The sequence below is a fragment of the Panthera onca genome, chromosome B3 (assembly GCF_046562875.1).
Source record: "Panthera onca isolate mPanOnc1 chromosome B3, mPanOnc1 haplotype 2, whole genome shotgun sequence".
NCBI lineage: Eukaryota > Metazoa > Chordata > Mammalia > Carnivora > Felidae > Panthera > Panthera onca.
This window is the reverse complement of record NC_138344.1, coordinates 74,985,290-74,998,838: the sequence shown is the minus strand read 5'-3', so window position 1 is coordinate 74,998,838 and position 13,549 is coordinate 74,985,290. Positions and strand designations below refer to the sequence as shown.

At 40.9% G+C, this 13,549-nt stretch overlaps 1 protein-coding gene across 3 annotated transcripts in view; it reads left to right on the top strand.

Moving 5' to 3' along the window:
* Window positions 1-13,549, top strand: part of STXBP6 (syntaxin binding protein 6) — a 243,993-nt gene that overhangs the window by 77,287 nt on the left and 153,157 nt on the right. For all 3 annotated transcript variants that reach the window (XM_060619399.3, XM_060619400.3, XM_078448368.2), the window contains exon 2: window positions 632-820. In XM_060619399.3, the coding sequence (XP_060475382.1) occupies window positions 667-820 (154 nt within the window). In that variant the 5' untranslated portion in view covers window positions 632-666. The remainder of the gene's footprint in view (window positions 1-631; window positions 821-13,549) is intronic.

Here is a 13,549-nt window from a genome sequence, read left to right as displayed (position 1 = left end):
CTATGCAGAGGAGTGCTGGAAAATAGGACCCACTAAAAGAGGCTAATAAATAAGGATTAATTATTTAGCGTGATCCAAAGCAGCCTAACGGGTGATTAAATTAATGGTCTTCCATAGCATGTATGGTTATTATGTAGAAGATGATATAATTATTTCCACTGTGAATAGAATTAGGGAAATGGATTTACATTAGAGTTAAAGGAGATTTTGAGGCAGCATTAAAGAACTTCTTGATTAAGGATTGTTGGACAGTGGAAAGACTTCTCAAGTGGAAATGTGAAACCATGTTTCTTACAAAATAGGAATGGGGGTGCGTACCGCCCTCCAGTTACCATTAGATGCAGTTGGGGTGGAGGTTGACACACTTTCCAGATAACGTTCCATGCTGTCTGTCTCACATCGTATTTGACATTTTCAGCGAGTACCTCAGGATTCCCTTTTGTTTGTGTTTTTCACAGGTAATACAAATGTGCAGACCTTGCTTTTAATGATTGTTCAGTGCGTTTCAAGCAAGTGAGAGTTTAAACTGCAAACCGAAAATTACATCACCTACGAATCAACTTGCTGCTCGCTGTCACAGGAGCCCTAGAATATTGTCAGTTGAACTTGCCTTCTTCTTTTTCTTCTTTAGAAAACTCGCTGTGCGCCCTCCTCGACTGTTCCGCAATGAGTGCCAAGTCTGCCATCAGCAAGGAAATTTTTGCACCTCTTGATGAAAGGATGCTGGGAGCTGTCCAAGTCAAGAGGAGGACAAAGAAAAAGATTCCTTTCTTGGCAACTGGGGGTCAAGGCGAATATTTAACATATATCTGCCTGTCAGGTAATGAAAAACAGACCTTAAGAACATTTAAACAGCTTCATTTTAAAGCAGTTAATTCTAAGGTATCCAAGAGCTGGGTATACCCAGCTTTTGCACACATCTGCTCTTCCAGTCATGTTTCCTGTTTCTTTTGATGTCCCCTCCGGTCCTTTTTCCTTAGTGGAACCTCTATTTTTGATGTTGCTTGGTGTAGGAATGGGAATGAAGTTCATTTTTCAACATAGTTTCCAGTTCATGAAGTGCTTCTCTTAAGGGGCTGACAGACACATTTGTTTGGCCATACTTTCCTTCACTAGGACATTGACAGAAAGTGGGTTCTCCTTTAGGACTTTTTGCTTGAGGATAATTCCTGGTATCTGGATAATTGTCATTACCACCAGCCTGAGTTTCATTGGGTTTCTTTTCCTTAACCGTTTCCAATAATCAGTAATAGTTTGTCTCAAGATAAATATGGACACCTTAGGGAACATGAGAAAGTAGGTGCAGTGCCCAAGTCATTGCTTTGCCTGACAGCTGTCCCTTGTCAGGAAGAGGCATCTGTTCTATTAAGCTTAGAATTTTGTGGGATTATTTTCTTTTCTCTTTCTGCTTGTGATTGTAGATGTGTGGGACTTCCTGTGGATTCCTACCAAGCTTTTGAGATAAAATTTGGATAAGTTTTCCATGGAGTTGTGGTGATGCTAACTAAGCTGAACACCTGAGGCATTTGTAATAAATCTGATAATACTTCTTGTAACTGGGCAATGGAGGAATGAAGCTTGCCTTAATTCATCTTTTTTTTTTTTTTTATTTCCTTCACTTGTGGCTTGGGAATAAAACTTGATTTTTGGACCAACTTTTAGATTAAAAAAAAAATAAGATTCTTAATTAGTTTATCAGAATTCACTTCAGTGTGTAGATAGGTTTTTTCCAGATAGAATATGTAAAGATAATGACAAGACAGTGTCTTAGTTTATAATGAAATGATGACATAGCCTTTTGGTAAGAATGTCTTCTCAGTGGTTAGAAGAAAGCTTTTATTTAAGTGAGTGTGAAAGAATTGACCTTGAGTTATTCGTTTTTCTTTCTGAATTCCAAATTAGGATTAGATTAATAAAATTTGGTTATTGGAGGACATTTGCATTCCCCTAGTGTGCTGGGTAGTGCTTGGCATTTAATAGGGGCTCAATTAATATCTAATGACTAAGTGGAAGAAGGAAGTAACCTTTCCTAATACCTTCCTAGTATTGTGTTAATGAGCTTCAGGTCTTGGAAATATTTTCATAATGTTAAATTTTAATTCTAGAGTTTTGTTTGCACCAATAATGAATAGAATGCATGATAATGAATTTTGTTTTGTGTTTGGGCTGAGCTGAATGTGAGCTGAGTATGGGCACATAGCGACTCTAATTTTATTAAGTTTTATTCCATATGTGTTTCATTGAGATTTCCTCTGAAGCTGGGTAGTTGAAGAAAAAGTGGACGGTCTAGAAGTCACTGGAGTTTTGCCTAGTACATACCTTTGACTGGAAAAGACAGCAGTTCTGTTTGCATTTGAGGCATATGCTACTGTCAGCCTATTTCTGATCACAAAATCTGCAAGAGTGATACAGGGACTCTCTGCCTGCCTCGTCTCAGTGAAATAGCAGAGCCGTTTCCCCCGCCATGGGAGATAATGACCTAGACTTATCCACTATCTGCGTTTCCCTTGTAGATTACCAAGACTTTAGTTTTCAAGTTTGAAACAATGAGAATTCCTTTTTCAGAATTCCATTCTAATGGAGGAAAATATCTTGTTCTCATAGTCTTCATCGTCGTTCTTTTCATGGATTTGAATCACAAGAGGATAGGTTGATAAAGTAGACCTGACAGTTAAGCAGATGGTTTTATGGAAATTGGGGCAGGAGACGACCAGACAACTTTGACACCCAAGTTTTTTGCAGTTTGATTTTTTTCTTATAATGGAGAAAGGAGCAGCCTTCTTTATTTTCTAACTTCCATGAAGCTTAGAGGCATAAGGTAATGTTTTACCTGGTAAGTAATTAATTCCTCAAATATTTATTAAGTATTTTTTATGTGCTGAGCACTCTAGGTGCCGGGCATGCAGCTAGGAGAAAAAAACTCACGAAGCTTACTTTGTTTGATGGAAAGGAGCAGTAGACATCAATCAACCACTCGCTAAAATAAACATAATTATTAACTGTGAAAAGGCTCAAAAAGAACAATACAGTGATGCGAAAGCATGTGTGAGGAGAATTTGTCCTGGCTGGGAGAACCCAGAGCTGCGAGAAAAGTAGGGCCTCCCTGGTTCTGAAAAGGCATGGTGTGTGTGTGCAGTGAACGTTCCTGGCAGAGGGAAGGGCCGCCTCATTAAAAAGACTGCGCCGGATTTTGAGTTGCTCCTTTTCTCCCATGCGGTCTCAGGATGACCCTCTTGTAGCTCAACTCACAGAGGTGGCTGTGAAGTGAAAGCCGAGCCCTGGAATGACAGCCTCCTTCCTGCTATTAGCGTGAACCACCTACGCCTTCTCGGAGGCCAGGCTCTTCTCTTGTGGTTTGGTTGATGAAAACCAGCTATCCAGTTGGAACAGGCAAGATTTGTTCAAATTAGGGCAATGTCTGAAAATAATATTTAACCACTTTTAAGCAGTATAAAAAGTTGAAAAAAAAATTTTTAGGGGAAGAATATCTCAGCTTTCAGACCTTGCCAGCACATGCATGTAAGCATGAGTGTTGTACATATCCAGTGTCTTTTACTGATTTGTGTGTGTGTGAGCCTGGCAAATTTCAGATCTGAGAGGGCGAGCCTGTGATCCTCAGAGTTATTATTTTCAGAGCGAATTGCATGTCTTTTGGAGGAATCCAGAAAGATGTTGGAGCAGGGGAAGTAAGATGATCTTTCTTGGGTTATTGAGCTGTGATTGTGTAAGGAGAGAAATAATCTCTCCAGTTCATTTGTGGAGCCTTGGAGTAGAATTTGAATGTTTCTCTTTGGACTTCCCAAATGGCTTCTTGGATGGTGTGCAAACATTTATTTACTGACATGCTTTGGTTGATTCGTGTTCTCAAAGCCTGTTTTCCACTTTTTCTTTTTGGCAATGGCTAAAATTAAAAAGACGGACAATACCAAGTGTTAGCAACCACGGGGAGCAGTTTGAACTCTCATACTTTGCTGGTGGGAGTGTTGACCAACTGCTTTGGAACAATTTGGCAGTTTTTTGTAAATTCAAACATGCACTCTGACTCAACAACTCTATTCCTAGTCATTTACCCAAGAGAAATAAAAAAACATATCCACATAAAGACATGTACATTTAATTTGGTATTTATAATAACCAATACTCAGAACTCAAGTGTCCATCTACATGTGAATGAATAAACAAATTATCTTCTATCTATGGAATACTCCCTAAGAAATGAATTGCCAGTACATGCAGTAACATGGATCGCTCAAAAGCCTTATGTTGTATGAAAGAAAGAAAAGACAACATGCTGTATGATTCTATTTACATGAAATTCTAGAATGGACAGAATTTAAGCTGTAGTGACAGAAAGCCCACGGGTGGCTGACAGGGTTGGGGTCAAGGATTGACTGTAAAGGGGCATGAAGGAATTTTTTGCAATGGTGTAAGTGTTCTGTATGTTGACTGAGGTGATGGTTATCTGGGTATGTATCTTTTTCACAACTTATCAAACTGTACACTAAAAATAGGTACATTTTATTATATGTAAATATATCAGCAAAATCTATTTTTTTTAATGTTTATTTATTTTTGAGACAGAGAGAGACAGAGCATGAACAGGGGAAGGGCAGAGAGAGAGGGAGACACAGAATCGGAAGCAGGCTCCAGGCTCCCAGCCATCAGCCTAGAGCCTGACGCGGGGCTCGAACTCACGGACCGCGAGATCGTGACCTGAGCTGAAGTCGGACGCTTAACCGACTGAGCTACCCAGGCGCCCCTTAGCAAAATCTGTTTTAAAAAAAAAAACTCTTACAGAGTCACTAGTGGGATGATGGTAAGAGTTTATTAACCTTCAGGGTGCCTGGGTTTACTCAGTCGGTTGAGCGTCCCACTCTTGATTTTGGCTTAGGTCACAATCTCATAGTCCGTGAGATCCAGTCCTGCATCAGGCACTGTGCTGGCAGTGTGGAGCCTGCTTGGGATTCTCTCTCTCAAAAATAAATAAGTAAACTTAAAAAAAAAAAAAAAAGGAATTTATTAACCTTCTTATGTCTCCAGCCTCCTCCTATAAGGAAGACAGAAACCAGTCCTCTCATTCATACAGATGAGAAGTTATCCTACACAGCCTTTTTGAGCCCTCAAACAGAAGCAGCTGTGTGTCAGGGAAATCTGTGCTTGAATCTATATGATGTGAATGTCAGTGCATTCCAAGTTCCTTATCGCACCTGACACATTGCCAAGTACAGACACTACGCTTTGTGTTTAACTAGAAGATGCTATTTAAATTTGTGGCTCACTACATACCTGTTTAGACTTTAGACTTTAAAATTTAGAAGGGTTAACTCATTCAAAGTATAATGCAAGCCCCACCCCCAAGAATTTCTACAGTTGGTGGCCCCTTCAGTGAAACTTGGGTCTATAAAACTAAACTGGAAACATGCTAAGAAGTTAAAAACCAGTTTATTAGTAGAGGCCAGTTAGCTACTGAACATTCCATAATTTCATGCTTAAAATCTATTTTCCCAGTCCTGTTTTAATTCAGTATATGCCATGTATGATGCTAGCCTTCACATCCATAAATGGATAAAAATCTTTACTTGGCTGCTACTCATTGTCCCCATGAAAAGGAGTGTGAAGAAATTTCAGTTTTTGTGATTAATACCTTCTTTTACGTCTTTTGTTGAAACGAGATCTTTATCTTTTGGAAATTATTTTAGATGTTTAGAGAGCAAAATGTTCTTATTTAAAAAAAATAGTTCTGAATGAACTTTGATGAAATAATTTATGTAAATGGATCCCTGTGGAAGGTAGTTACAGGGGATAGGAGCCTCGAACCTGGCAACACTACTCTTCATCTCCGCGGTTGCCAATCCTACATGTTCCTTAAGAGTCACATTGGGAACTTGTCAAAATCCAGATCTAGGTGCTACTGCAGTAGCACCAGCAGGGAGTGGTAAAACTTACTGTATTTTGAATGTGTGACCTCGAAGATACTGAAGCCAAGGTTGAGAAGTTTTGTTACATTGGGAGTTCTACTCCAGGCTGTCTCATTGGTGTGCTTGACGTAACACAGTAAAAGAAGAAATACAAAACAACTACAATAATTATATATTTATAAATCTGTATTATAGAAGTAGTACATATTACTAAAACTATGAATCTTTTATAAAATTATGTAGAAAAAAATAAAAATCATTAGTCTTACATATATTATTTATTGTCATTCCAGTTAATCCTCACAGCATTCTTACCAATTAGGTGTTAAGTTCTTCATTTCACAGACGAAGGAACCAGTGTCATCAGAAGTCATGCCATTCCAGAGCCACCATTTTGGAAGTAACAGACTGAGAAATCCACCCATTCCTTATTACCCCAGTGGCCATGCTCATACTGCCATAGTACCTCATTTCTGCTGACTTAGGTCACGAGGGGGTGTGGTGTAGAGAGGACTGTGTTTTGTTTTTTAAGTTTATTTTTTTATTTTGAGAGAGAGAGAGAGAACCAGTGGGGGGGGGGGGAGCAGAGAGAGAAGGGGACAGAGGATCCAAAGTGGGCTCTGTGCTGACAGCAGAGAACCTGATGTGGGGTCTGAGAACCGTGAGATCATGATCTAAGTCGAAGTCGGATGCTCAACCGACTGAGCCACCCAGGTGCCCCAAGAGGGCCGTGTTTTAAGGAGCAGATTCCTCCCTAACCCTTCAAAACTGGTAAGACATTGAACACTTTTGACCTGTAGTCTTGCTATAATTTCTGAGGTTATTGATTAATAGACTCTCCTACATTTGTAATATGTATCAGAAGTCTCTTCTCTCATTATTGTAGAGATTTGACATATAAATCCAGCCATAAAACTTTAAGTAGCTCTGGAAGACGGTGCAATATAAAAGTTATTTCTAGTGCCTTATGATTCTTTCTAGATCCTCTTTTATTTTATAAAAATGAAGTATCCTCTGATATACTTTATATTGAGAATTTGGTTCTTCTGTGTGTGTGCATAGACACATTTGATTGAAACATTTGTAACAATAATCCTTGGGTGAGTGGAGTTAAAAGTGGAGAAATGGTTTTCTGAAATGTCTTCTGGCCCAGTGGATTCTGCCACCAGGTGTTATTTATAAATGACCTTCAGCGTAGAGGCACCTGGGTGGCTCAGTCAGTTAAGCACCCACCTTCGGCTCGGGTCACGATCTCGTGGTTTGCGAGTTCGAGCTCCATGTCTGGCTCTCTGCTGTCGGCACAGAGCCCGCTTTGGATTCTCTGACTTGCCCCTCCCCCTCTTGCTCACGTGCTCTCTGTCTCTCTCTCTCTCTCTCTCAAAAATAAGCATTTTTAAAATAAATAAATAAATAAATAACCTTGAAGATAGCACCTGCCAAGCGCCTATCATGATTCAGTGCACGATACAATTAGATCGGCACCAAGCCCCCCCTTTGAATTCGTGATAGTAATCAATACTAGTAGTAGTAATGGTATTTATTGAGTTCCTATAACAGACATGGTTCTTTGCCCTTTATATATTAACTCACTTAATTCTTACAGCAGTGCTACAAGGTACATAACAGTATTGTCTTCATTTTGTAGATGAGGAAACTGAGCATTTAGCAGTTAATTAGCTTGCCCGAGATCATCAGCTTACGAGTTACCAGACAGGGATTTGAACCCAGGGAGTGTGATTGTAGGTCTGTATTCCCTTAGCCACTGAGAGAGAGAGTGTAAGAGTTACCTGAGAGAGAACGTCCCAAACCAAACTTCTTTTCTCACCCTCCTCACACAACTTTAGTGATAATCGTGTCTTGATATCACTCTGCTTTCCTACAGGTTTAGGCCTCGGTCGGTCTTGGCTGGGTGGTGACAATCCCGTAGGCCGATAACTGGACTGTTAATAAAGCCTATCGGAATGACAGCGGATGTATTTGACTCTTAGAGAAGATTCATTCCCCGGGGGAATTCTGATAGGCTCCTGACAGAACACTGCCGTGTAGGAAACTGTTTTTGTTCAGTTACATAATAGAAAAAAAGTGGATGCCTTAAAAATTTTTTAGAGCTTCCTTAATGGTTCTCGAGCTCTTCCTGTGAAAACTGGGGGTAATAATATGTGTCTTCTAAAGCCTGGTGAATAGGAGATGCCAAAAATGGGCAACTAAGCCCTTCACGGGTATTATCTCACGTAATCCTCACGACAGTCTTGTGACGTGGCTTCTGCTTTGCAGATGAACCAGCGGAGGCTCGAAGTGGGGGTGAGTGCCCCGCGCAGGGCGAGGCGGCCGGAGAGCGATGGATTGAGACACACATCCGGACCCATCTCCCTCCAACGTGGGCATGCTTGTTAGTCTGTTTTCTAGGATGGGGCTGGGTCTGAGAAACAGAACTCTCCCCTTCCTTAGAAACAGTGTGGCAGCAGTCCTTGATTGAGCAAAGCGTTTTCATCTCTGAGGGTTTAGAGGCTGAGCTGTCAACCACTTGAGCTTTTCTAGTGGTTTCGCACGCCAACGGAGTTTTCTTTTTCCATTCTCTCATGTATGCGTTCCAGTACTAAAGCCAGATGGAAACAAGGGAAAACTCTTGACAGAGGCTAGTGCCAAAACATTTCATTTAAAAAGGAAACTCCATCTGTGTGCTCTCCTACCACACAGCCCACTGTTAAGAGCAGGAATTTCACAGCTGATTCCGTCATGTTCGCTTTGGTTAATTTTGACTAATTGCAAAGGTAGAGCAAGCGTTGGTTGGGGGATTGCCGACTGAGGCAGCTCTCCTTCTAGAACGTGGCCGGCAAGGCCCTGTGTACCTGGCAGCCGCTGACCAAGAAAGCAGGGTTGTAATCCATGCAGATGCATTCTTTGTTGGTGGCGCTTGTCTCAGTTACCGCTTTTAGAAGTTAGCGCTCTTGGCTGTTGTATTGCAAGTTGAACATCATCAGGATTTCATTTGTCAGTAGTTGTAGTCAGAGGCGCTCTGGGATGCTACCAGTCACTGTTGCTTCCTGTTTTCTTCTAGCCCCAAACAGCTACAAACCACAGGCGTAGGTGTCAGACTGACTTAGGGTAAAATACTGCTTGTATTAGCTCTTTGAGACTCAATTTTCTCATCTGTAAAATGGAAATTATATATATCCGTCCCAAGGGCTTTTTGAAGATTAAACTGAGCTATATATGTGTGTGTGTATAAGGCCTCATACATGGGAGGCCTTCAGCTTTATGAGTAAATTATCTTGTCAAAATCTTGTCATTATTGGGGAGCTTGGGTGGCTCAGTCGGTTAAGCATCCGACTTCGGCTCAGGTCATGATCTCGCGGTCCGTGGGTTCGAGCCCCGCGTCGGGCTCTGTGCTGACAGCTCAGAGCCTGGAGCCTGTTTCAGATTCTGTGTCTCCCTCTTTCTCTGACCCTCCCCTGTTCATGCTCTCTCTCTCTCTCTGTCTCAAAAATAAATGTTAAAAAAAATTTTAAAAAAATCTTGTCATTATCTTGTCATTAAACGGGACATCCACTGATTCTTGCCATACAAAGCTAATTCATCTGCAGCTTAGAAAACATGTAAATATACGTCAGTGACAGACTTCTGTGACCCATGTCAGGTGAGACAAAAACCAGGTGAAAAGCCCAGATTTGCCTTGGTGGCTTCCTCCCTTCTTGTCCATACGTTTTTCCCTTGCCCTCCCCTCTTTGTCCCACCCCTGCTAGGGATCTCAGTCATCCTGACTCCCGATTTCTCAACCAAGGCCCTCTTAATTTTCTATGTTCCAGAATGATTCTGCACACACCCCCTGCTAGAAATGGGGGCTGGGAGGCAGTGCGCATCACACTTCTGTTTCTGAGAGTCTACAGACTTCCACTCTGATTTCGTGGGTGTTTATGACATACTGGACATACTGGAGGCTGAAGTGGTTGTGTTCAGGCCTCTTTATGCAGCTTTGTGAGGAATTAGAACTGGCTCAGTTGATGGAGTCCCTTTCCCTGAAATGGGAGATGTTATTTTCCTACACCTATCTTCAGTGGATCAAAAGACAAATTGAAACAAAATAAAACAAAACATTCTCTGGGGTCAGTCAAGTGCACTTTAAGCAAACAGCAGAAGTGGGAGAGGCTGGTACAAACGCCTGTGGACCCTGCTTTTGAGCCCAGATCAGGTTCTTATTTGCCCAAGTCCTTCCTGTTACCCTTCCTTTAGAGAAAGAACAAACACCAGTGATATTCGTATTCCAGAATCCATCCCAGTTACAGTCATGCTATGCCATATGCAGAATTTCCCACAAGAAACTATAAACAACCACAAGGGCAGTGAGGTTTCCAGGTTGTCTAATCCCATGCAGAAGAAACGACCAGTTTCTGTGCTCTGAACTTGAGCACATTTTCCCCGCCCCTGGCTTCCCGGGTCATATTCCTAATAGCACTGAGTATTGCTGGGTTGTTTTGTCAGTTTGCTTTCTGTTTACCTCCCCAGACTGCCAGCCCCTAGAGAGTAGGGGCCGTGTTGTAGATGTCTCTCTGTTCCCAGTGGAATGGATAAGCACCTTGGCGGGAGTGGGGGTCGGGGGGTGTGTGTGAATCAGGCGATATTCTACTCTACTGAGACTGCACCGTGGACTCACTTTCTGGGGTGGAGCTCCAGGCTATGAGGCCACACATTTACTCTGGGTTTTACCAGCTGGAACTGGTTTGACTTTTCTTTTTTTTGAACTTGCTGTTGTTATTCACCCGAAGATGCTGCCGGGTGGTTTTTTGTGTTGGTTTTTTGGTTTGTTTGTTTTCTTTTCCCTCTTGGAATTCATCAGGTAACTGAGCAGGAATTTTTATTCTACCTATCAGCCCAGTTACCAGCAAGAAGATACAGATTTCCCTGGTTTATTCAGGCTTTTAGAATCATACAAAATGAACAATTTATAAATGATTCCCTTGTAATGTACAGTGGAAAGCTATTATCTCAAATTTGTGAAGTACCTGAGTGTTTCTCCTGAAGAAAGTTCATATTATAGAGGAATAAATGACCATTTAATGGCACTGAATATATCAAAACTTTCTCTGAATGTTCTTTTCTTACAGGACTCGTTTTCAGTTCTACATTTTCTTAAAAATGGCTTTCAAGGAGAAAATGGGAACTGTTTTTATTAAAACTCTGTCTGAGGATATTCATAGTGCCCTCCCCCCACACATAGACCCTTTTAGCTCAAATTATTTTTCAACCACCACACGTGGGTCCCGTGGGGCCTAGGTTGTAGAACCTATACCCAACTGCCATTTCAATGTGTGTATTCAGTTTAACAAATTACACTGTTCTCAGAAGCCTATCTTGATCCTTGAGATCTAAGAGAATTGAGGACAGCCCTCTCTGGTTTTCCAGCTAATATGAGTAAGCAGCAGTTATATAAGGTTTTATTCAAGTCTTTTATTCTGTCTTGCAGATAACTAAGAGTCAACTATGTTTTTGGATCCCTGAATGTTTAAGTATATTTCTCCCAATAAATGTACATGTGTACATTGTTGTACTTTATCAGAAACATAGAAAGTGCCCCTGATAAAAAGAAAGAAAGAAACAATGAGGGGGGCAGTGCCTGGGTGGCTCAGTCAATTAAGCATCAGACAATTCTTGATGTTGGCTTGGGACATGATCTCATGGCTCGTGAGTTTGAACCCCATGTCGAGCTCTGCGCTAACAGTGTGGAGCCTGCTTGGGATTCTCTCTCTGCCCCTCCCCAACATATGCTCACATGCGCACGCTCTATCTCTCTCTAAATAATCATTTTTTTTAAAAAAAGAAAAAGAGTGGGAAAAATAATGATTTTGGCTTTTTAGCTTCATGGTTTTTAGTATTCTTCCCCCTTATAATATTCTGTTTTGTCCTCTCTTTTTCACTTAGCACAGTAACAAAATTTTTTATTATCCAGTCTTTGTAAAGATAATTTTAATGGATTTTTGAGTGCCATAGAGTATTTCTCTATTTATCTGTTGCTGCATATTTGTTTTTGCAATTCTCATAGTGAGAAATAAGGAACTTGGTCTTGCCTTTTTTGTTTTTTGTTTTTTGGTTTTTTTTTTGTAATACCTATCTTATAGGTGAGGACGTTGAGAATCACACAGATAACTTGTTAGAGGAACCATGCGCATCACCAGGAAGTGGTAGAGGGACACTGGAACCTCAACACCATGCTCTGCTCAGGGTTCTGTCATGGACCAATGCGAGCTTATTTCAAAACCCAGATCTATCAGAAGTCCTGAAAAGTAAAATATCCTATTGCACTTTGTGTGCTTAATGGCTGGTTAACCATCCCTCTGATATTTAACCAACTTCTAGATCAAGTTCTCTTTAAGGCATGTATGATGACTACTTCCATTAGGGCTAGAGCATTATTTGATTTCCATATGCATTTATAGGTCTACACAAGTAAGTGTGTGTGTGTGTGTGTGTGTATTTGCAGAGAAAGAGAGGATGAAGGTAGTCATCTTACCTAGAGTCAGCCCTAATGCCCCTTAAAAGAGGAAGTTCTTCATCTTTTTTGGTCTGGTTCACTTATGAATTCATCAGACATCTTCTATTGTTGTTAGATGAGGAATGGGCAAAGTGGTAAATGTCAACCAAAGATACACATGCTGTTTTTCTAGGTCAGTGCATTTCATTAATGATTCACATTTGGCATTATATCAGATCGCACATTTGGACCAACAGAGCAAATAGGCTGAGGGAAATGAACTTCTTAGGAAGTTTCTTTTAGAATGGTGTAATTTTATGTCTAGAAGAATCTTTAGTCATCCCCAAATCAAACACCAATGTTCACATGGAAAATGAGGCCCAGAGGGGGTGGATGGCTTGCCTGCTATCGTGGAACGACTACAATAAAGTGAAAGAAGGAAAGCCATGTGCTCAGACCTTCTTGCCAGTATGGTTTTTAACCTTGGGGCCCATTCTGATTGAAGTGGGTTAGATGAGAAAGAGATGGGCTTCATGGTTATGCTGAATTTGGGCTACATCTCCGTGCCATTCCTTCTTATGTCGCTACGGGAGCAGTTCGTACCACGAACTCCTGGAAGGATCCTGTCAGCTGCGGATCAGGCAGGTGGCCATGCCTCTTCTAGGGTTTGAATGTCACAAGAAAGTGGCATGGGCTCAGCCGTAAAGGCCAAGTGTTTAGTCTTACCCTGCTTCTCTGTCACTTCCTATGGGCATGGGGATCCATCAGGTGGACAGTGTCCAGTGAGAGTGTTTGAGGGGAAAGACCGAAATGCCATTGTCCCTGAATGTGGTACACCACCTGATTGACTGGGTTAAGAGACGAAAACGATAGCATTTCCATTTAAAATATTTACATATTTTCATAATATTTAAATATTTACATAATATTTACATATTTACTTAAATATGTACATATTTGTTTAATATGTACATGTTCACATAAATTAGAAATATGTAAATTCTAATTTACATATTTCGTGTATGCTTATAATTGCCATAATATTTTTTTTTTAATTTTTTTTTTCAACGTTTTTTATTTATTTTTGGGACAGAGAGAGACAGAGCATGAACGGGGGAGGGGCAGAGAGAGAGAGGGAGACACAGAATTGGAAACAGGCTCCAGG